At 39.9% G+C, this 24,360-nt stretch overlaps 2 protein-coding genes and 1 long non-coding RNA gene across 3 annotated transcripts; all 3 read left to right on the top strand.

The window, feature by feature from the left end:
- Positions 1–3,054: 3,054 nt before the first annotated feature.
- LOC309717469 (protein S100-A16) lies at positions 3,055–10,157 on the top strand. The gene is made up of 3 exons (XM_082552069.1): positions 3,055–3,215; positions 9,475–9,596; positions 9,707–10,157. The coding sequence occupies exons 2-3, from the start codon at positions 9,477–9,479 to the stop codon at positions 9,860–9,862; spliced, it is 276 nt and encodes a 91-aa protein (XP_082408195.1). The 5' UTR covers positions 3,055–3,215; positions 9,475–9,476; the 3' UTR covers positions 9,863–10,157.
- Positions 10,158–11,435: 1,278 nt separating this feature from the next.
- LOC309717081 lies at positions 11,436–19,030 on the top strand. The gene is made up of 2 exons (XR_014279620.1): positions 11,436–18,571; positions 18,623–19,030. It is a non-coding gene; the product is annotated as an uncharacterized lncRNA (long non-coding RNA).
- Positions 19,031–20,992: 1,962 nt separating this feature from the next.
- On the top strand, positions 20,993–23,547 carry s100t (S100 calcium binding protein T). Its single transcript, XM_082552820.1, has 3 exons — positions 20,993–22,086; positions 22,951–23,113; positions 23,212–23,547. The coding sequence occupies exons 2-3, from the start codon at positions 22,952–22,954 to the stop codon at positions 23,371–23,373; spliced, it is 324 nt and encodes a 107-aa protein (XP_082408946.1). The 5' UTR covers positions 20,993–22,086; position 22,951; the 3' UTR covers positions 23,374–23,547.
- The last annotated feature ends 813 nt before the right edge of the window (positions 23,548–24,360 follow it).

Genomic DNA, 24,360 nt, shown 5'->3' with positions numbered 1-24,360 from the left:
CCTCAGACAGAGATACACCTGCAGCTACAGTCCCAGGATATCAATCTTAAAACAACTAGAAGCATTGGCCCACTGTAAGCACCGATGCTTTTATAAGACTGTGTGTAGGGAAGCAATTTCCAGCCCCCTCACTAAACCATTTATTTTGAGTTAGTTGCCACACTCTCCTTCCCCAATGACAGCCAAGGGAATGGAAGGAGGAGAACTAAATACTGCTTTTTCAAGTATAAGGGGATAAAGATGTGTGTGTCTGGGTGTGTGCGTCATACAGCAGAGAAACAAAAACTAGAAGAGGGGATATTTGGATGATAAAGCCGATGTGCTTGTTAGTGCTAACTGCCTCCCTAATATGCCAATTGTGCACATCCTGTCAGAGCTTTAGAGTTTTAAAAAAAAAATTTTATGAGGTAAAACCCAAGTGCCTCATTCTCATCCTCATTCAAAAGTTTCCATATACAGACAGTATAATTATATACCTGATGTACTGCTCTACTTTTTGCTCTCCACAGCATTCTGCCCACATTTTCATACTCACAAGAAGCAAAGGAAATAAACTGTCTGTGCACTGGGATGACCCGCAAAAATGATTAAAAATAGTTCACAGGCAGCGCAGAATGTTAATGTTAACCTCATCCTCATTCAGGAAAACCACCACTCAGTCTTGTGGTGGTTTTCCTGAATGAGATGATGCATCTAGTAATCCATCCTTCTTCAAAGATTGGCTACAAGCTGTGTGTGCATCTGAAAACACAGCTGTGTCATGGAAAAACATTTGTGGTTTCTTTGGAAATATGGTTTACACTTTTAACAATTCCAATGATTTATCTACTTAATCCGTCAACAGCAGGGTACAAAAGGAGAAGAAAGACGTTTGTACTCACCAAATACCTACACACACACAGCTGGTGAGTTTCCACTGTCTTTTATTCCAAATCAATGTTAGAATTCTGTTGAACTTCAGTATATGCTTTTAAAAGAGTCGACCATTAAAGGCCTGTGCTGGCAGGGATGGTTCCTCTGACACGCTGAGCAGAGATGAGTTTTACAGACTGGTGTCATCAGAGCTCCTTAACTTCGTCAAGGTAAAATCAGTGCACAGTAGTTTCATTTGTACCTCTTATTCATTGATCTAATAGTCACAGCAGGTTGGTGGCTTTACTTAAGTATCTATTACATTTTCTATTTCTATAGATGCCTGTTTTCTTTTTTGCATTGACTATTGGTTCTGTACTTACAGACAGTTTATATGCGGATTTAGGCTGCAGGCTACTAACTGTTAGCACTTATTGTACGCTGACTACGCTGAAAAAAAGACCAGATGCAACACAAAGTACCATACTTAGATATCAGTTTGAAGACCCGCAGTTTCATTATTAAAGTATAATCAGGGAGACTCAATTTACTCAAACTGAGTTTTGTTTCTCACGAAATTAATCATAAGGGGGAAGCTGATGTTATTAAGCGTTAGTCATCATCTATGTGAGCTCTCATCAACAGTTGCAGTCTTACTGGAGTTTTGAGTCATTTAACAGCTCTCCTGCCTGTGATCTTGACCATGAATGAGCAGTTGCATCATCTCATATTGGGACAGGATATTACTCTCCATTTAATGTTTCACACTAAATGTCCCCCCCTCAAAAAAAAAAGTATTGCGTTGTTGAGACTGTCTTGTCTGTGCTCTACATGTTCGAAGGATAAAGGCCTGCTTTACCCACAGTGTGGAAAATTCCACATGCTTCTTCTTGTTTGAATAGTTGTAATAATCGCAATGACCACTAGATGGGGACAGAGTCAATAGAGTTCTGTGCCAAACCACTTCTGCTGATGAAGCATGATTTTTTTTTTTTAAACTCGTTTGCATGCCAGTGTGTTCTGCTTGCCTCTGATCTCTCGCTCCATACACATGACCAGTGTTAACCGAATTTTTTGCATTATCCACGGACTGAGACGGTTCTTTTTTAATATTGGATACATGTGATTTCCTGTTTTCCTGCAGAAAGCTGATGACCCTGCTGCCATTGACCAACTTATGAGCTCATTGGACAAGAACAATGATGGAGAGCTCAACTTCTTGGAATTCTGGCAGCTGATTGGGCAACTTGCGAGCAAGCATGGGAGGTTTAGCCAATAAGAGTGTCCTCGGATACTCTTTCTTTCGCAGTTCTGTGTGTTACTGTGTCGCCTGTGTGCCATGTAGTTAAAAAAAACGGGATTTCAGCCAGATGAAAAACACCCTAAAGCCCGTTTCAGTTTCACAGTCATGTGTTTTTAGTCAATACTTTGTGTTTCATTTCCACCTCCCATGTTTCAAGAGGCTCTCAGGTAGATTCAGTCACTTCACTTTTACATAACACTACACGGTTTCGGTAGTTTTAGAACAAATCCCAGCCCGCAGCGAAAACACACATGCTTTAAGCCCGGCGTGCTCACAGTCCTATGATGAAACTGCAGAATAGGAATGTAGTGTGTTACAGCCGTGTGTGTGCGTGCGTGCGCATTCCTGGCTTCCTAATTCCTGGAAATCATCATCTCCCCTCCGGACGCCAACAGAGGTGGTGTTTAGGGAAAAATCTGAATAAAATGTAACAGGATAGTTCTGTGTTCTCTGCTGTCCAGTCTTTCATTCGTTACTTTGTATGTGTGTGTGTGTGTGTGTGTGTGGGGGGGGGGGGGTGTCTTCTTTTTTGCTACATAACTCCATCTTTCCACTCTTTGAACCACTTTCAGGGTGTGGCTTGACTGCATCTGTCTGTTCGTAAGACTTTGAACACACACGCGCTTAAAACATGCGCGCGCTCTTGTCCCTACTTGTTGAGAGAAACTGTGTTGTGCCAGAAAAAAAGTACAATATAATATAATACATGTATATATTTAAAAAAATAGCAAAGATGCGGGTGTGAGTATAAAACAGAAGCAGAAAGGCCGCAAGTTTTTTGTAATCAAAAACGCTTTTTTAGACTCTTTTGTGGAACAACGGAAATCTTTGTTAAGAAAATATTGCTGCGTTGCTCAAGCTGCGCCTCTTTCCACATTCCTCCTCTCCCAGGCACACGCCCTAAAACTGTGAAAAAAACTGGCTTGAGTCAGAAGTTAAATCACGGAAAAGATATGTGTAGCTGCTTAATCTAGAGGAAGCCTTGCGAGGAGGATCTGAAAGAAAGAAGCAGAGCATTTGCTGAGACAGTTTATATAGGCTTTTGTTCTCGCTCTCAAAGGTGAGTGCTTTTTTCTCTCTCCATTACGAGTTCTCTTCATTAATAAATTCAGCTGTTTCTTTTTTAAATTGCGAGTTCAAACCTTTCTACTCAACACAAAAAATTTAAAACTTGAACTTATTTTCTGCACCGTGGCATCAATTTTCTATTACTTGCCAGCCTCTCTATTGTCATTACCCAGCTTGGTGGCCACAGGGATCGGGTTCATCTTCTTGGTAATGTAACCCCAATCCCTTTACACTTACACAGAAACCGGAGTCTCGAGTCGCGTTTACTTATTTATCTGCTGTGTGTCACTCCTGCCTGTGGTCACTCTACAAATTGTGAGGATTAGTTAGGGCTAAATGTAAATGTGCGACGTGGGCAAGCCCCTAACATCTCCGTTACGCGCGGCGCTTACTAGTTTTGGCGTGTGCGCCGAGGCTGTTATCGCCCCGTTAGTCAGTCATAATGTGACCGTTGTAACGACAGCCAGATTTGGCTCTCATCACTGTGAATTATTAACGTTATGATAAGACTCCGGTAGTGAGACTCGAATGGCTTCGACCCGGTGTAGTTAATGAAGCAGAGGAGAAATAGCGACCTGGGCGATGACAGGTATGCTCACGGGGGAAGTGAGTCAGTCACACCTAGTGCAAACAACACGACCAGGGTGGAGCTGGTCAAGGATCAATGGTTGCTCACGTCCGTTGCCATCGCAGAAGAAGACGGAAAAAAAGAGAGAGATCCGTTTGGTCTGAGATGGGAAGCATGCTCAAACTTTCTCGGTTTTCGCGTTCTCAGTTTGCCTTCTTTAGTGGAGTAGTGAGGGGTGGGTTAGATGGACTTACTGGGTTAAAACTGGTTTGCACATGACAAGTCTCATCTAGTTTCAGCGCTCATTACCTCACATTACCTCACATTACCTCCCTCTCTTTTGCTAGGTCTGCTCAATATTCATGTTATTCCGTTAATTCAGGAGTTCATGTAGCTACAGTGTGTATGCAGCCCATTAAGGGAGCTTAATGGGCTGCATGTTATAATACACCGGTGATATAAAAAATAACTGTCATTATTAATTTATTTAATATTTATTGTTTAAAACTTGAATTCTTCTTTTTTTTTCTTTTGTGAGTGCTGGATGATTTTGTAACTTTAGGCTTCTAAAGATGTTTAAAACAGGAAAATCTAGCTCTTCTCTTCTCTTACTGGTAATAATCCATGATGCTCACAAGCACATTAGCAGCTGCTGAACCACTCTGTGTAAAATGCAAAAAAAATGTCATTAAAAAAAACCCCTCATACCAACAATATGAAAAGTATATTCCTGTTCAAATGTCTGTATCAGATGTTTCAATTTCCATTTAATCATTACACTTGCAACTGACAAATCACTAGAAAACACATTGCTTCTGTTTGACAACTAACTGCCTTCTCTCTAATCACCATCTCCACACTCAGAGTTGGAATGTGTATGCACTAAGAGCTTGTACAAGAGCCACGATTGTCATCATTACACGCTCCCTGCCCTTATCAGACAAATACGGCCCTGCCACATGTTCCTTTCTACTCATTTTGGATTTTTGTGGCCCTGATGTCTCCGGTTCATACTGGAGCCTTCTTGGTTTTCTGCTCATCTTGTTACATTCAGGAGAGATGCTAATGGATTGTGGCCTGTCGAGCATTTTGATATATGGCCTGTAAACAGCCTGCTCCCGAGCTGTTTGACTTGTGGAGGATGTTAGGAAGGTGTTAAGACAATTATAGTAACGTATTAAATAATAATGAGCAGCAGGCTGATGACAGATGCTAACTTGAATGTTGAAAAGAGTTGTGTGTGTGTGTGTCAGTGTGTGCTGGCTTGGCGGGGAGACATGAAACAAAATCCAGGGTTTGGGTGCCTGCTCTCATTCACCCAGTAATTAGGTTAATGCAACAGAAGTCCTAATTGGCATTGTCCTTCTTTAGATGAGTGTGTTTCTGCATATGTGTGTGTGCTTTTCCGTCTTTCTGTATGTCTATGTGTTCTCGTGTGGGCCAGAGTAGGTGAGTAGTGTGAGCGGTGAGGCATGACATCAGTGTCAGATGGGAGATTTACCAGCTTCTAAAGTTACCTCAGCAACATCACTCCAGGCACCAATGATTATTACCCACCCAGTGTCCACTGCTGCTTTGTGGTAGTTTCCAATACACACTGGAAATCCTGCAGCAAGACCTCGCCCCCACGCTGCTGAGATACTTATCAATGCTGCTCAAGTATCTTCAGCTTTCATTCAGGGCTTTTGTTTTCTGCGAGCCATTGCCTTGGAATTCTACTTTGTTGAGACAAGAGAAAACTTCATGGGAGTGACCTTAAAAGACCCCTGTGTTAGTCAAATTGTGCTTGGAAACATAATGTGCACATGCAACAGAAAATAACTGAAAATCTCCCTGATTAATCTGCATAGTAATTGTGTACTTCAGTCAAATTACTATGGTTATTTCTTTGTGTTGTTTTTTACATGTTATTTTTTGTTAGTTGTTTATTTGTTAGAGGTACAGGGCTCTGACGTGGCCCCAGATCTTTTTTTTTTTTTTTTTTTTACCACAATTACTTGTAATCCTTTGCAGCTGGGAGCAGTTCCTGCCTTTTCTTGGTGCGTTGCATTTTAAATAAAAAGCATGCACCACCAGCTCATTTGAGAATATATATGCATATATATAAATATATGTATATATATCATCTCTGTGTCACATATGAAACCACAGACATTTTCACAGCAGATATTTGTCACAGTGGGGAAAGCACCAGTGTTCCTAATAATGGCACGGCTATGTTGAAATGTCTCAGAAAACCCTGACAGTGTGACAGTGAGCCGGGACTCTGTAACTGCAGTGTCTAAATGTTATTTTATCATCATTAATTACAGTATTTTAAATAGTTGTTTTTATTATTGTGCCTGCTTTTAAAAACAGACTAATGGAATTAATTAGTTGCATGCTTAAAATAGATCAGTAGAGTTTTGTTTTTTAGCTTTCTGTCATATTTCCAGTGTGTGCTGTGTTGATGTTGCTGTTTTTTATTTATTAGAGCTACCGGATTTGGCATCCAGTGAGATTGTAAATGGTTTGCTTTTGGTTTGCTCAGTGAGTGCAGGATGTGACGTTGGCATTCAGGTTATCTGTTAGTGTTTGGCTCACTAGTTGGGTGACATATTTCAGTGCGTACTTGTGTTCCTACAGTGCGCGGTAGTGTGTGCTGCTGCAGTCGGGCATTAGGCAGTAATCTGATCTCGCAGCCTCCTGTTCGCTTTTGGGGATCAGATGTCCACCGTCAGAGATCACAGCTCCCATTGTGTTTACCTTTAGAGACTCCCCATCTCTTCAGCCTCCCCTCACTCCCTCTCTTTTGCTCTGTTTACCTCCACCAGCATCCAACCTGGGTCCCCTCATCGCTCCCCATTCCCCCTCTTCCCCTTCCGTGCTGACGTCAATTGTGTGTCTCACATTTTTGACACTTACATAAACCAATTTGAATGCACTTTCAAAATCCACTTGAACAATAATTTTCTAAAACTCTAAATATCAAACAAGGATCTTTTAAAAGGTATTTTAAGTGTTGTAGTTGAAAGAAGAAAAAAAATTGTTATTCATTAAATTTTTTGTTTTTCTTTGTTTAATTGTTTGCCCCTTGTCATGAACATGGAGTCTTGCGTGATGACAGAATGATGTGATGAAATGATATTGGTTTCATTTCTGCTAAAAAAGTTCTTTTTATTTAACATTAAAACAGTTACGACTGAACACATAAACATTGTTTTTAAAAAAAAACTAAAAAAAAACCTCACATCGTTGAACTTTTTGATTAAAAAAGCAAGGCAAACGCTCAGAGGATGACATTCAGGCTTTTAAGGAGCCTGAGCTCAAGCAAGATGACAACAAGGCGGGGCTCTGAAGTTGTGGGAAAGGAAACATCAGCTCATCTACAGTGCACAGACCTTCACTGGTCTCAGCAGATTAAGGCAGCCTTCCTGCACGCTGTTTAACAGAAATCTCACATAATTTTCTCCTCTGATGTTGAAAAAGAATAATCTCATTTGTTACTTCAATGGACTGCCCAGTCTTGAAGAATATGTCTCAACTTATTAAATTAGCTATAATAAGGACTCGGTGTATCCGGATCCAAGTCATGGATTGGTCTGTTATTTATTTGTTGTAACAATGCTTCTTGGGAAATCTTATACCATTAAAGTCTGTTCATTTCCCCCTAAATAGTACCACATGGGTTGCGCCCATGAAAAAGTTGCCAAATCTTCTCTGCTAATGCCAAATAGCTTGTTCTGCTACTGACTCTTGTTTTGAACTTTTGGTACTCCAGTTCTGGCTATCAAGTGTCTAACTGTCTGTGATTAGCAGGCCTTGCTACAGCGGTCAACTGGTGTCTACTCCAAGCACGCCATGTTTGACTGATCTGAATTAGGCTTGTTCTATAGGACAACTTCAAGTGGGTGTTGCACAAAACCAATTTGCAGTATCATTTGGATTGTTCTTCAGTGCCATCTCCAAACTGAAGGCCAAGCTCCATCTAACAGGTTATATCAGAGTCAGGCCACGAAATAGACGTCCCAAGAAGGCTACTACATAAGAAGATCATTTCCTCACCCTATTAGCACTTAGGAACCAGAGGCAGCCTTTAACAGATTTGCAGTCAAGGTTTGCAGGACGGTATGGCCGAGGGGTCTCTACCCAGACAATCCAGAAAAGACAGCACACAGCCAGTCGCTGGTCTCATAGAACTGCCAGGAAGGCTGATATGACCATCCTTCATCACTGGTGCAGCAACCATTCTGATTGCTGCACCAATAGGGTAGAGGAGGTGTGATTTTGTGAGGCAGCATCTCCCTCACTGGATAAACATGGATTGTCGTCGTTGGAGGCACTCGCAATACAAAGATATCAAGATGAGGTTTAGCAACTGACCTCTGTGCTCGAACGTGACAACACTCGCTCCCACAGAGCAGGGTTTATCAGCGACTATCTGAAGAATTTGGGTGTGGAGAGGATGGAAGAACCTGCCTGCAGCCCTGACCTCAACACCGTTAAACACTTGTGGGATCAGCTTGTGCGCGCTGTTTGGGCCATAGCGTCCAACACAACCACACTGGCTGACTTGTGACAATTGCTGGTTGAAGAATGAGATGCCATCCCAGACCAAGCTGGACCAAGTTTGTGAGCAGCATGAGGAGGAGGTGCCAGGCTGTCGTGGCTGTGTATGGTTCTTCCGTATGCTACTGAGGCCCCTGCTTGTTAAATGAATAAATTGTTAAATTTCCACATTACACATTGCTTGTCATGACCATGGGTCACTTAATCCCAGCTCAGGCTCCTCAGAAGCTGGTATGTCCTCTGAGCTCTCGCCTTCCCGCCCTAACTTCTCAACCTTGTCCACCTCGTCCGCTGACATCTGTAAGTCTGACTTCGCTTCTACAAGTATGAGTAAAGTCCTTCCTGCCTCACTTGGTCCTCTGGTTTCTGAATGGGACAAATGGTTAAAAATGGGAGTTAGTAAGTCTTGCTGCCCACTGCAAAGGACACTGAGTAAAAGGTTTGTTTTTAGGGGGTTAGAAAATACTGTACATTTCTGCAATCCCACTGATGTGAAGTTAAGAATCTGACATTGAAGAAACAATTAGATTTTTAGCAATATTATCATATTATCTGCAAAAAATATATGAATAAATGAATGATCACTTAAGTTCCCTTGTCCCTAGAAAACGTGGAAGCTGCACCATTTTGAAAAGAAAGCACATGTTATCTGTTTGTCAAACTATTGCAAATGTGGCGTCAGAAGAAATCCCAGGATTTCCTCTTCACTTCTGTTCTTCCCACAGAGGACAAGAGGGTCTTAGGGGGATTTTTTTTCTGTCTGGGTTTTGCCTTTTTAAAATCATCAGGTATTATAAATGACATGTTTGTCAATTTAAATACATCATAATATGCTTTATAATTTGGTTGTATGGAGTTAAAGGTCACATAGTTGTGCACAAGCCTTCCACAAACTCACAGCTGACATTACTCTTTTTCACAATCAGAACCAAACAAAGCATGAAATGCTCAATATGAAATAAGCGTCTCATCCACTCAATGCTCTGTTTAGTTTTTTGCATTATGATATTATTAAAGTTCACAGGAAAAGTATCTCATGGCACAGTGTTTGAGAGTCTGAGAGTCTTCTAAGATATGTCCTTATCTGTCCTAAATTCTCTTTTCTGCTTTGTCCTTGTCTCACTCTCTTATACAGATATGGAGTCCGCTATTAAGACGTTGGTGACCACGTTTGTTAAATCTTCCAGGGGGAAGGAGAACCTAGACAGCAAATCTTTCCAGAAACTGGTGGAGAAAAACCTCAGTGGTGTCATGGAAGTAAGTGTTTTGTGGTTGTCCGTCATGCTGCCAGTATATTAGAACATGAATTTAAAAGCAGTTGTAATCTCTAATCTCTTTAATATTTGTTTTATTGTTTTTAAACTCAGGATGCAAGCAACTCCTCTGCTGTTAAGGAGATGCAGAGGGGACTGGATGAAAACAGCGATGGAAAGGTCAGCTTCGAGGAATACCTTACCCTGATAGGTTACTTGGCTAACTCCATGAGTCAGCGCAAGACTGAAAGCAATCCAGATTCATCGTAGATGCTCTTGAAGTTGCAGTATTTGGAGAGGATCTGCATTCAGCCATGTTTTTTTCTTTTTGAGCTTATTAAATGTCTTTTTTTTTCATTTCCAAACATTCCAGCCACCATGTATACATCAGATCATAATGATTTTCTCTGAGATAGTTAACCGGCTATACTAGATCTTAATGTCTGTCCAAATGAACCTTTATGTAGTAACACTGTCACTGAAGGATTCTGAGCTGGTCTTTTTTATACCAATCCTACATTTTATACCAATGTTTTCAAAATAAAAGCTTTATATTAAAATTAAATTGTTTTTTTTTGGTCTGTGGTTGCTGCTGTTGCACATTTGTCAGTCTTTTAAGATTTCACCTTTGAACCTCCCTTTCTCATATACATTTCCTTTCTTTCTACATGTGCGGAAGTACTTTATAAGTGCAGTAGTTTCTCTGTCATGATTTGACACTAATTGAATCATGCCCGCTCCTTTCCAGCAGCACTTGCTAAATATAGCTGCGACATCCCTGACTAAAATGGTAAATGGCCTGTATTTATATAGCGCTTTACTAGTCCCTAAGGACCCCAAAGCGCTTTACATATCCAGTCACCCACCCATTGATTGATTGATTGAATCTTTATTTTGAACATGTTGAAAAAGTATAAAAAAAAAAATAGAATTAAAAGAGACAAATGAACAAAGCAAACAAAAGGAAAACGAGCAACCACAACTCCAAATAACGTCCATGTTCAAAAAGGAGCAGGAAGAAGCATAAGCTTATTTAATCCCACCCCTTTTCCACTATCTAGTATCAATAGACTACAGAAATACCTCCTTGTAATTACATTATATGTTATGTGTAATTATTATTATTATTATTATTTTTTTAATATATACACATATATGTTTCTATCTATCCATACCTACGTATATACACACATACGCACATATACACATTTTCAATAACCCCATTAACACCTGAAGGATACACAACCTACAATTTTATATATATTTAATATATATATATATATATATATATATATATATATATATATACACACACATACATACACACACATACACACACATACACACATATATATATATATATATATATATATATATATATACATATACACATATATATATATACATACATACATATACACATACATATATACCCATACCAACAAACCCGTGCATGCGCACACACATGAAAATATTAGACAAGAACACCCTATCAAATCTCTACTTCCTCCCTGCACCCTGTAAAAACCATATCCTTAAACCGCTTTTTAAACTGCGCCATGCTTGGACATTGCTTCATATCTTTACTTAGTCTGTTCCACAGCTTCACTCCACACACAGAGATGCAAAAACTTTTTAATGTTGTACGGATACGAGGATGTTTTAAATTTAATTCCCCCCTCAAATTGTATTCCCGTTCCCTTTTAGAAAACATTTTTAGAATATTGTCAGGAAGCAGGTTATTTATTGCTTTATATATAATTTGTGCTGTGAGAAAATGAACCAGATCTGTGAATTTTAGAATTTTTGATTTTAAGAATAGTGGATTTGTATGATCTCTGTAACCAGTTTTATGGATTATCCTTTGTCGAGGAGGGAAATTATTTTACTGCTATTGTTAAATAATTGTCATTGCATTAATAATATAATCTGCAGCATGGATATTGCATTCCAAGGTTTAAACAGTGTCTCTTTCAGAAAGACTGAGTTGCAGGCTGACAGGAAGTTGTATGCAGAAGTGAAAGCAGGAAGTTATTTTGAGCCGCAGGCTAAGACGAGGCTTTAACAATGTAACAGATAGCTTTAAGAAGGCCTTAAGCAGCTATGACTATTTTATACACAATGCATATCTGTGCTTATTAAAGAGTTGGAGTTCGGTCAATTAATTGGGGGTCGGAAGCTTTGTTCGGCGCGATGTTCGGACAATCTATTGTGCAAGTGACTTGGAGCCATAGAAGGAATCGCAATACATGCTTACAAAACACTTATATATCAGATCATTTTATATTAAGGTTTTAGTAGAGGTTCTTGGTTAAAACATTTATTTAGTAGAAGACATACACATAGTCTCAGTGAGCTTCTGGTCTGGTAAAAGGTCAGAAGTGCAACAGGTGAATTGAGAAAGAGCATTTGAGGACGAGACACAGACAGTAGGTGAAGAGGTGACACAAAGAGCATGTGAGGTCAACACACACACACACACACACTTTAAATTAGATTTATTTAGAGGAAGAGGTTAGTTATGTTTGGCTGTAACTGCAAAATTGTCTTGGTAAAAGAGGAACCGTTTCTTGTTGTCTCGGCAAGAAAGAGGAACAATTCATTTTAAGATAAGAACGGAAAGTACCAAGCCATGAAAATAGAAGATGATTTTCTAGGTGAAAAGTCATGATGATGCTGATCTGATCTATGTATAAAATGTATCTGTGACGCATGAAGGGGCGTCAGTAAACAAACCCTGATGCTATAAAATATCTGTTCATGCTTTGATTAAGTCGAAGACTACTTCCTGTCTGCGTACAGAGTTGTCTTCCCACACGTGTGTTCATTAAAATCATCGTTTGACTTCACCCGGCCGGATCGGTGTGGTTATTCTTCGATCACCTCTTGTACCCTTCCTCAATACTGAATCTTAACATTTGGGGGCTTCGTCCGGTTATTGAGGAGGGTGAGTTGGAGGTTTAGACGGAGAAATCCGGGGTCTTAGGTGGTCTGACGGGCAGACATGAATTCCAGTGGTCTAAGTGAGTGGGCATAAGCCGGCTTATCCAAAAGGTAAGGCACTACCTGTTGAATTATTTCCAAAGTGTGCCAAATTGGACATGATAAAATTTAAGTCTACTCACTGAAGTTACTGGTGCATGTCTGTTTTGATTTTGATGAAAAATCTCATGAGTTGAAGCAGTTAGAGTTCTGCTAAGAAGAATGAAGAAATGAAAGCAGTAAAGTCTGCTAAAGCAGTTAGAGTCTGCCAGGAAAAGTTTAAATAATGGGTTGAAGTCCCAAAGAAATTGAGTTAGAGTCTCAAGTAGTTTGGTAGGGTATTTGGTCATTTTGTGGGTTAAAGTCCCGGTTGGTCATTAGGTCAGACCTCTGTGGGTCAATTTGTGGGTTAGAGTCCCCATTGTCCATCAGGGTCGATCTGCCTCAGTTATACACTTGTTTCGGGTGTTGATTGTTGTTTCAAAGTATTATAAATTATTCTAGAACGGCAGTTCGAGTCTGCTAGGAAGCGCAGAGCCCGGAGGTTACGCTCCCTCCTTGTCGTGGACGCGCGACATTGACCTCTCGGCGAAGAGGGTTAGTTCAGTGTGGTTTAGCTGTGGGGTACAGGGCATCCCGGAATTAAGCTAGGAGTTAGAGTCTCCTTACCGTTTGCAACGGTATCTGCGCTTTTTTGGACAGGAGAAGTTGGTCTTCGGGCGTGTAACTTTAACTTAACACTTCAAAGTTTGGGTTGGTTGACGCTTTTAAATTGAGTTAGGGATTTTAGAAATGAGGCCAGAAACAGTTAAAGTCTTGATACTGGTTAATTGGTCGCAAAAAACTCAGGGAATTTATCCGCTGGGTGGTTATGTTAAATTTGTCTAAATTGTGTAGGCGCTAAAGCTGACAGATCTGACAGTAGTTGTAAATATAAGACGTCTTTGTAAAATAAGAGATCTCTGTGTGAAAGGAGTCTGAGGCAATGCTGCTGCTATTTTTAGACGGTGTGTGTGAGTGAAAATGCAAATGAGTAAGCAGTGAACTGTTTAAGCCACAGTTGGTTTTACAAATACTGCTGCAAACATTGTTGAGTGTGTGTTTCAAATGCCATTTATGTTTATTAGAGGACTATAAATAAAGTTTTGAGTTGCCGTAGTGGATGTATAGTAATTGACTGAGTTTGGATGTAGATATATAAATATATTGAGTGCACTGTATATACTTAAGACTAACACATCACTTTCAGTAGTAACTTTTCTCCAGCATTAGTTGCTGGTGTGTTTTATTTTTTCAATCTCTTGTGTGTGCGGTGAGAATTAATAGAGGTTTCAATTTTTGTTTGTTTGTTTTTTACTTGCTTTTTTGATTATGACAAGCATGTCTAAAATACTCTTAGGAAAGTGTGTTGAGTTATATTCCTTAACTCTAGTCACAGTTTAAGTGTGAATGTGGTGACTAGAAGCTTTGACATGATGAATAAAGGTGTGAGAGGTATTTCTTGGGTGATGTAAAGTAGGACGTTTTAAACTTTGAAAGTGTTTTTAATTTGAGAGAGGCATGAGTGATGTTATAAGAGTTTAGTTTATTTAAAAGGTGTGTGTGAGAGGATTATGAAATCATTGTGTGAATGATGCTACATTTTAGGTCAAAAGTTAGTAGAATTACAGAGGGTTTGTAGATTGTAAATACAAAATAAGTTTGATTAGCCTGGAGAAACAGCAAAGCAGTTTGAGCTGCTCTGAGCAGCTGCGTGCGGTGTGTGTGTAACAGGAAATGGTGTGGGTGACAGGAAGTTTGCATGCCCATATAAGGTGATGTGTGAACAGAGGAAGTCTGAGAGAGAAGTGTGTGTGTAGGCAAAAGGCAGAGTGTGTGCGTGAAATAAGGGAGTATTGTTTTTACATCAAGGTTTAGTAGAGCTAAAGTAGAACGTCACAAACAAACAAAAGAAGGTAAAATGAAGAGAGAAAATAATGTGGTTCCCTGACCGGGAGAGAAAATAACTGACAATTACATTAATGAATAGAAAACACACATACACAAAGTGCCATATGTGAAATTATTCTAGGAAGGAGTCAGAATTGAGATAGCTTATTATAGAGATAGTTTAACATAAGATGCAATGAAGGAAGCAGCTTACATTCCTTTAATTCCCAGAGCCAGTGTGTTCCCTCCCCTGCCCACTTGGGCCCCGTATCAGGCGAGTATGGAAGGCTGGATAGCCCATGACGGGTAAGATCCCACCTCGAAACCCTGGGACAACCTAAGGCAGGCACAGTCACGATTACTCTCGGACCTGACGGGTAAGACCGCTGGGCTAGGGTGGAGGTGGAAAGTGGCAAGTGGAGCCCTACCTTCTGGCTGAGGACAAGGAATGCTGCTATTTAAGGTAGGATATCAGAATTTGGGTTAGTAAATTTGGGGAGGAGAAAATTGACTGTTTAAAGGCAAAATTATGAAGGAGTCTGACACACTGTAAAAGCACCATATGCAAATTCACACACACAAACAGGAAATGCATTAAACTTATAAAGACAAGACAAGCTCATGGAGTTTAATGCATAGACACTGATTAAACCTGGCTAAGAACACAAACATAGGCAATGAAGAACAGCTTGCTATTTTGTATGAATGATACAATGGTGTGAATGTTTAATAAAATACATTTGAGTTTGTAATTGAGGAATAGAATAAGCCATATGACAAAGGGAGTTATGAAAACGAAAAAGGGATTAAAGTAGTTTTAAAAAAGAGTGACTTAGGAGTGCTCTCGTACTGAGTGATCAACACTAGTGATCACTGTTGGAAGAAATAAAATGATTTAATGAGTTGGGAATGTTTAAACATATGTTTCTGTTGTTACAGCTTCTTGAGAGATGATTCAGTATGCAAATTAGCTGGAGTGTGTGTGTGACTGTGACTTTCAGGAAGAGGAAGCATAGCAGAGACGAGAAGTGCAGATTGGGGTAGGGAATTTATAGTTTAGTGATTATATGATGTCGTAAGGGGTCTTATGTTGAATTTAAGAGTATAAGGGGGTGATTTTTGTTTGCAAATTGTGTGGTTTTAATGAGACTTTTGGTGTATTGAGGAGGTGAAATTATGTGGTGGCAAGATTTGTGTGTTTAAGGTTGTTGTGGTGATGGGTTGATTCTGTCAGGTAGGTTGTTGTTGTTGTTTTTGTTTTTAATAGGGGGAGTTTTAGGAAACATGGACATGTCTAAAAAATTGGGCCCATTATTTTGTAACAGTGCACTTAAAGAAAACCTGTCAGGTGATTTTGTTTTGTTTTTATGAGCTAACAATCAGCTCTATTTTTCATTTCTGTTTTAAGCAGGCCTGCAACAGTGAATAACGGCGCTGAAAATTCTCGGGAAGAGCAAATATAAGGTGGGCTTCCCAGATTATAATTGGCTGAGGAGAGCTACCTGTGGGGACTGATCAAGGTCGTAAGTCCCTGTAAAAAGGATTTTATGCGAGTCAATCCAGTCCAAAAGCATGAAGAAATATTTTCCTATGGAAAATAAAAATGACGGAGCTCATTTTGCTGAGGGTGGAGAATCTGACGCGGGAAGCTCCACCATTAGCAAATACATGGTGTGACTGCATGTGAGTGAGGATGAATTAATGTGGACAAACAATTTGTTTTTACCAGAGAAAATTTCTGTTTTGTTTTATTAGGTGGGGTTAGATTATGGGATTATAGTATATTGTTGGGAGAATGCCAAATGCTAAAGGGGAAATATTTTTTGATGTAACTCAGTTATCATTGTTTGAAGAAACACATGACTGATAACTGTTCTGTTTTAAGTTTATTTTTATGACATAGATTGGATCATGAGTGGGGAAAACTGAGCATTTTTAGGTTTGGTATAGTATCTTGACACATGAAATGTATCAAGATAAAGGGGGGTTTAGGGTTTAATAATTTAATTGTTTAATAATTTAGGATCATTTTAGGACCTTTTGGGTTTTTGATCATTTGGATATGGTAAAACTGAAACTGTTATTTTTAAGTTAAGGTTAAAAGATTAAAAGTGAACTTGTCACGGTTTGCGAGGCAAGCCGTGTGGAGTTGTAGAAAAGGACCCAAAAGGCGGCAGCTCTGGCGCAGGTGAATATTTATTTACAACGGTGGGCACAAAACAGCACTGGTGGAAAAAACAACCTAAACTGGGTAAGCTAATAACACAAACCAGAAACGAGACGCAGGGAGACCGAGGGGAAACATGGAATAAACACAAAGAGAGACGAGAGCTCATAAATACACAGAGGGGCACAAGGGGGTAAGAGTCACAAAGGGAAAAAACACTTAGGGAACACCACAACAGGACACCTCAGAAAACCTGGCCTAAATAAGGAGCGAAAATACAAGGAACCAAGAATGCTGGGCCAACATGGCCCAGGACCATGAATCCTGTTTAGAAGATACAATGCCGGTTTTTCAAAGCTGTGAATAAATCTTAGAGGGAAAATTAGTGAGGGTTGAAGGGGTAGAACAGCTTTGATTTTTGATCTTTAGAAGAAGTGGTTATAATGTAGGCTTACACATACAGATATTACATAGGAGGTATTTTTAGGATAAAGGGGGAGCTTATAAATAGAAATGATTTTTATACATATTGCATTTTGTGCTTTTAAAGGAGTTGTGGCTCAAATTTGTCTCTGGAGGGTCACGAGCCTTTGGCTAGCGCTATGATTAGCCAATCTACTGTGAGGATAATATGAGTTCATGAAGGATTGCACACGCTTACAGACACAGAGTTAAGAAACACACATGACAGTATTGATTCCAGGCAAAAGGCCTTAAATTCATTTAGCTTTTAACTGAACTTAAAGAAGGACCAAAGAGGAAGGAAAGCATATATTTTGGTTAGGTCTGATAAACTAGAATTAGGAGGTATGGTTACATTAAAAGGAGCAAAATGAAATAAAAAGGCTATACCAAAACAGGTGATAACATAGGAAATGTGAGGTTTTAAAATGAAGTTAGTGTTAACACATAGGAGTTGTTTCAAGGCAGCATTTAGCTATGATGAAATGTATACAGGAGTAATTGCTTATATGCTTAAACTTAATTGATTAAAGTGGTTGTTTTCTTTTGGAGTAGATTAACTTGCAGCAGCGACAACTTGTGCACAGGATGTTGATGATCAGATAAGGGAAAATAGAGCGAGCAACTGGACGTGAAAGCAGGGCTTAAAGAGTTTAAAGTGATGAGGAACATACATAAATACAAGTCAATAAGTTAAGAGCATAATTAGGATCATGCTTTTGATTAAAGAGTCCCAGATAGGATAAGTTAGGGAGATGCAAGAAAAGGTGTTTTGTTTCCTTTGCAGAAGATCTCGGCGACCACAGGAGGGGCGAGGATCCTGGAGATCTCGAGGTTCGAGACCACCAGAGAAGGGTCTGCGTGAGGACACAATGTATTGTGACCTCTGGTGTTCCAGAGGTCAAAAGGGGGAGTGTCGAGGAGGGAAATTATTTTACTGCTATTGTTAAATAATTGTCATTGCATTAATAATATAATCTGCAGCATGGATATTGCATTCCAAGGTTTAAACAGTGTCTCTTTCAGAAAGACTGAGTTGCAGGCTGACAGGAAGTTGTATGCAGAAGTGAAAGCAGGAAGTTATTTTGAGCCGCAGGCTAAGACGAGGCTTTAACAATGTAACAGATAGCTTTAAGAAGGCCTTAAGCAGCTATGACTATTTTATACACAATGCATATCTGTGCTTATTAAAGAGTTGGAGTTCGGTCAATTAATTGGGGGTCGGAAGCTTTGTTCGGCGCGATGTTCGGACAATCTATTGTGCAAGTGACTTGGAGCCATAGAAGGAATCGCAATACATGCTTACAAAACACTTATATATCAGATCATTTTATATTAAGGTTTTAGTAGAGGTTCTTGGTTAAAACATTTATTTAGTAGAAGACATACACATAGTCTCAGTGAGCTTCTGGTCTGGTAAAAGGTCAGAAGTGCAACAGGTGAATTGAGAAAGAGCATTTGAGGACGAGACACAGACAGTAGGTGAAGAGGTGACACAAAGAGCATGTGAGGTCAACACACACACACACACACACTTTAAATTAGATTTATTTAGAGGAAGAGGTTAGTTATGTTTGGCTGTAACTGCAAAATTGTCTTGGTAAAAGAGGAACCGTTTCTTGTTGTCTCGGCAAGAAAGAGGAACAATTCATTTTAAGATAAGAACGGAAAGTACCAAGCCATGAAAATAGAAGATGATTTTCTAGGTGAAAAGTCATGATGATGCTGATCTGATCTATGTATAAAATGTATCTGTGACGCATGAAGGGGCGTCAGTAAACAAACCCTGATGCTATAAAATATCTGTTCATGCTTTGATTAAGTCGAAGACTACTTCCTGTCTGCGTACAGAGTTGTCTTCCCACACGTGTGTTCATTAAAATCATCGTTTGACTTCACCCGGCCGGATCGGTGTGGTTATTCTTCGATCACCTCTTGTACCCTTCCTCAATACTGAATCTTAACACCTTATGGCCCTTTTTTGTAATATAAAGATTGATGATAGCGAACATTTGTAAGTATTGCCCCAAACCTCTGCACAGTAATTCAAATACGGTGCAATCAGGGAACAATAGAGAATGTGGAGTGATTTGTGGTCCAGAATGTGTTTTACTTTACTCAAGATTGAGACACTTCTTGAAATTTTGTTATGTATATGATTTATATGAGACTTCCAGTTTAATTTATCATCTATAATCACACCAAGAAACTTATGTTCAAGTACTCTTTCAATTTCCACACCATCTACATGAATCTGCACTTGTGCATTTCTAAGGGAATTCCCAAATAAGATAATTTTAGTTTTACTTAGATTTAGCGATAGTTTGTTCCTGTTAAACCATTTTTTAATTTTGCACATTTCTGAAGTAATTGTATCCAGCAGCTCCTTTAGATTCCCCCCAGAACAAAAAATATTTGTGTCATCTGCAAATAATACTAATTTTAATATATCAGATGCCTTACAAATATCATTTATATAAATAATAAATAATTTTGGACCCAGTACAGAGCCTTGTGGAACACCACAAGCAATGTCCAAGCATGATGAGGAATGGACACCCAGCTTCACAAATTGTTTCCGGTCACTTAAATAATTTTTCACCCATTGCAGTACAACCCCCCTAATCCCATACCGTTCCAGTTTATTAATTAATATGTCATGATTGATTGTGTCGAATGCTTTCTTGAGATCCAGAAATACTCCAGCTGCATACTGTTTCTGATCTATAGCATTCGTAATCTCCTCAATTGATTCGATTAATGCCAGAGATGTTGATCTTTTTGATCTGAATCCATATTGACTGTCAGAGAGTAATTTATATTTATCTAAGAATTTGTCTAATCGTTTATTAAACAGGTTTTCTAGGATTTTGGAGAATTGTGGTAGTAAAGAAACAGGCCTGTAATTTGTGAAGTGGCGTCTATCCCCGGTTTTATACAGCGGCACAACTTTAGCTATTTTCATTTTGTTTGGCACTTTTCCCGTCTGAAATGATAAGTTGCAAATATATGTTAGAGGTCCTACAATTCCTTCAATGACCTTCTTGACGATTTTCATGTCAATATCATTACAATCAGTGGATGTTTTATATTTACACATGTGTACAATGTCAATTATTTCTTTTTCCTCCACTGATGTGAGGAACATTGAGTTAGGGTTCCTATCAATCAGGTTTTCACTACATTCTAATGATGGCAGTGACTCAGGAATTTGTTCTGCCAGTTTTGGTCCAATATTTACAAAATAATGATTAAAGCTGTTGACCTTATCAGCAGTGTTTTCCATTCACACACACATTCACACACTGGTGATGGCAAGCTACATTGTAGCCACAGCCACCCTGGGGCACACTGACAGAGGCGAGGCTGCCGGACACTGGCGCCACCGGGCCCTCTGACCACCACCAGTAGGCAACGGGTGAAGTGTCTTGCCCAAGGACACAACGACCGAGACTGTCCAAGCCGGGGCTCGAACCGGCAACCTTCCGATTACAAGGCGAACTCCCAACTCTTAAGCCACGATCGCCCGACTAGTCAAACTCAGCACCCTTTAGATGTATCACTTATTGCAACCTGATCCTGATATACAGTCTACACTTTCTATTGTGCACCACCCTTCACTCAGCAACTCTATACATTCGGTGTATACGAATGTGCACACACACTCCGTGCTACCCCCCTTACTGGCACAGTATGATGCTCCAAAGACTCATTAATGAGAAGATGCTTTACCATCACTGCACTTTAAAACATGATCTCTTCATATGAAAAGCTTTAATGTTTAATTTTAAGCACAAGCCTGTCTATCATTCATTCAGAAACGCAATTACTTTCATGGTCTTTGGCTCTCGCTCTCACCATTATCCAGATGTCTCCAAGTCCGGTGGATGCCTCACACGAACTATTTAAAGTATGTTTCTGTTCCAGTTCTCTGTTCTTGCTTCTCGGTTTTCTTCACGTGGTTTGTGTAAGGGTGGTGTGCAGCTTTAAAGGTGTGTCTTGAACTATTTCAAGAATTTTTTCTGTTCCTGTTCAAATATGTCTTTATTTGTGCTTTTTTTTTTTGCATGTATGGTGTATTTTGAAGCCAAAGGTGTGAACAAGCTTGTGAAAGTGCTCGTGTGTGTGTGTGTCCTCGCATTGTCATGTTCTCCTTTGTGTGGGGATTTCTCTGCATGACTGCCAGGTGCGATGGCTTCATTCATCGGTGCTACTCTGATCCTTCGGATAATATAACAAGCATGAGCCTCCGCCGCACTCCCCTCCTCCAGTGAACATCCTACCCCTACAATTAACCTAACAATGTTTTTGCTGCTTGAAACCAGGTGCTTTTGGATAAGCTATTGAGTTATTAATCTTTGCCTTGGTATAGCAGTATTTTAAGCACTTCCTGCAAGCCTTTCCTTTGTTTTGACATGAAGTACAAAGCGGTTGCACAACAGAGGAGCAGGGTAATCCACTATTTCAATAGCAACCTGTGACACGGTAAGCAATATGTCACTGTCACTGCACAACAGCCCATTGTGCTTGGAGCGCGCAGTTGGTCGAGTGAGTTTAGACAACGTATGAATATTTGGAAACAAATAGATCTTTTCTCCAGCACTTCTTCTCTTTTTAGTGAGTTTTCTTATTTCAACACATTTGAGCACATTAGGGCAGGTTTGGCTTGTAGACTTATTGTGAATACCTCAATTTACCTTAAGTCTTTCTGTAGCTGCAACCGGCTCTTGTGTATGTCCAATTAGCGGATAGCAGGTGTCTCTGGCGTAAACAGAGAAGGTAGAGAGGAGAGGGGCAACAGGTGGAGGGGGTAGAGAAGGAGGAGGAAGGGGTAAGTGGGATGGGTGGAGTAAGGGATGTATTTAAGACGGTGTAGTCCTCATCCTCCTTAACAGTTGCTTTTACCTCCTCTCTTTGCACCTGAGCAGCAGGCCAGCACTAATCCTCCACTCAGGTAAGAAACAGAGGGACAGATTTCAACTGTCTCCACATTTCTCTGTTGTCTTTTTTCCCAATTATGATTGCATACTGGTGCTGATGCAGCTAGAGCATGTCTGTTAGTTCATCACTTGTCGAGTACCTTCGTGTAGAGCACTAAGGACAGGGAGAACGTTCAGTTGATTCACTGATAAGTTATAAAAAACAATTTCACTGGTTAACTAGACATCGGAAAGACATAGCATGCCAAAAATGCATTTTTAGTCATTTTTACATCCTGCTGATTTGTTTTGGGAAATAAAATCTATGTGAAAACTACTATAAGCTGTGATTGACAATTAGGAAAAGTCTTCACAGTTCACAGGTGATACAGGTTCAACAAAGGTAGGACCTACACCTGTTTGTGGTGTTTTTTTTGCTATCCGGTAAAGCTAAAGTAAAAGCCAGATCAGGTTGCCACTGTGTGTCCCCGATACATCTTCTCCAGTGGATGGGCTTTTTAACCAGCTTAGAGTTTCACTCTTATCAGCTGGCTCACATGTCCGGTTGCTGCTGACTATGTCCGGACTCCCGGAGGTTCAAAAACCTTGGCAGAGCAGGATCCTTTTATCTGTGGCAAAATCTTATCAGGGCCAGGACACGATGAAGAAACTGTTAAGCTAGATAAGGTTTCTGCCCAAATACTGTGTGCAAAACTCATCTTACTTGAATGCATATTTGCAAACACATTTAAGTGCAAAACAGAACGACAGACAGGTTTTTCTCACCTGATTTTTTTCTGCATTAGACTTCCATGCTTCCCCCAATGCTTGACAGAGCACATGTACTGACATGAACTGTTCTTACTGTATCTTCAACCCACCCTTCTGTTCCTCTACAGAATGTCTTTGCCTAACTCTGAGAATGCTTCCACCCTGGAGAATGCCATGCAGCTCATGATCCAGACCTTCCATAAGTACTCTGGAAATGACGGGGACAAATATACACTGAGCAAGGGTGAGCTCAAAGAAATGCTTACCAAAGAGCTTGGCAGCTATCTGGGGGTAAGAAAGCACATGTTCATACTTAGGAAGAGAAGATGCAAATGTAGATTATGTGTACAGAAAAGACATTGCTTTTTTTTGTATCTTGATACGTGCAGAATGCCCAGGATAAGGAAGCTGTGGATAAGATTATGGGAGACCTGGATTCCAACAATGATGGAGAGGTAGATTTTACAGAGTTCATCATTTTGGTTGGAGCTCTCACTGTGGCCTGTAACGACTTCTTCCTGGAGTACAATGACAAGCAAGAGAAGAAGTGAACACACCCTTCGCCCAGAGTCTCCACTTAAAAATCCCACATGTTCCAGGGAGGAAGCACTTAAGGAGAGAGAGAAGGCCCGTTTGGGACATCCTGTCATGGACCTCAAGTTCACAAACACACAGATACACACACAAACAAACCTCTAATAGAGAAATAAATGTTGTGTTTTGTCTTCAATGTCTCTTGAATTCATTCAAACTGTAATATTACTGCAAAGTGAACATCTTTAGTGTTTCAAGAGCTGTCATTCTTGAATATGTGAATATCTCTCTTTCTGCTCTTTTCGTGCATCTTGTCACACATTTAAGTAAGGGATGCCCCCCTTCCCCGAAAAAAATAAATGTGACCTTTACTCAAACAAGTTGGCTATGCATTATTACAGAAGAGAACGAGAATGAACAAACAACGAGCACCAGGTGGCAGCAAGTGGTCCTCTGAATCCAGCGGTTTTGGTGCATTACTTCTAATTTGCATTGCCACATGGGTACAGCAGTTTGTGCCAGAGGTGGATGGATGCAGACCGGAGATACTATGTGGTATTTACGAAATACACATTCTAAGATGCTGTCTTTAAGTATTGCTAAGCGTAAGATATGAGAGACAGTTATTCCTGCTGTGGTGTGAATTATTCAAACTGGTTCTCTGCACTAAAAATGTCAGGTTTATATGTGTAGATAAGAACTACCTACAGTCCTGTTTTCACAGTAGAATAATCAGAACCCAGAGTGACCTTGACAGGGCTTTAAACACATTATTGTTTAAAAGCCCTGCTTCCTAAGAGAAAAAAAAGTACTGTGTGACTGAGTGTGTGTGCATTTTTGTTCATATAAAAAAGGAAGTTGCCAGCATCAGTGTTAGAAAGCCAGGAAATGTTTCCTTCTTTCATGTGAAAACATGTCACGCAGACATACTTTGATTAATCTGAACCTACAACCTTTATTGGACTGGTTAAGGTGTGCACAGGAGCAGATTTTAGAGTCAGGAA

Source organism: Aulonocara stuartgranti, assembly GCF_965226115.1.
Source record: "Aulonocara stuartgranti genome assembly, chromosome: 11".
Taxonomy (NCBI): Eukaryota; Metazoa; Chordata; class Actinopteri; order Cichliformes; family Cichlidae; genus Aulonocara; species Aulonocara stuartgranti.
The sequence above is the reverse complement of the archived record's forward strand: the minus strand, read 5'-3'. Positions and strand labels throughout refer to the sequence as shown.

Coding starts and splice junctions, on each gene's coding strand:
- LOC309717469 (XM_082552069.1), top strand. CDS start 9,477: ATGGAGTCCGCTATTAAGACGTTGGTGACCACGTTTGTTAAATCTTCC. Junction 9,597..9,706: donor ACCTCAGTGGTGTCATGGAA/GTAAGTGTTTTG, acceptor TTTTAAACTCAG/GATGCAAGCAACTCCTCTGC.
- s100t (XM_082552820.1), top strand. CDS start 22,952: ATGTCTTTGCCTAACTCTGAGAATGCTTCCACCCTGGAGAATGCCATG. Junction 23,114..23,211: donor AGCTTGGCAGCTATCTGGGG/GTAAGAAAGCAC, acceptor TGATACGTGCAG/AATGCCCAGGATAAGGAAGC.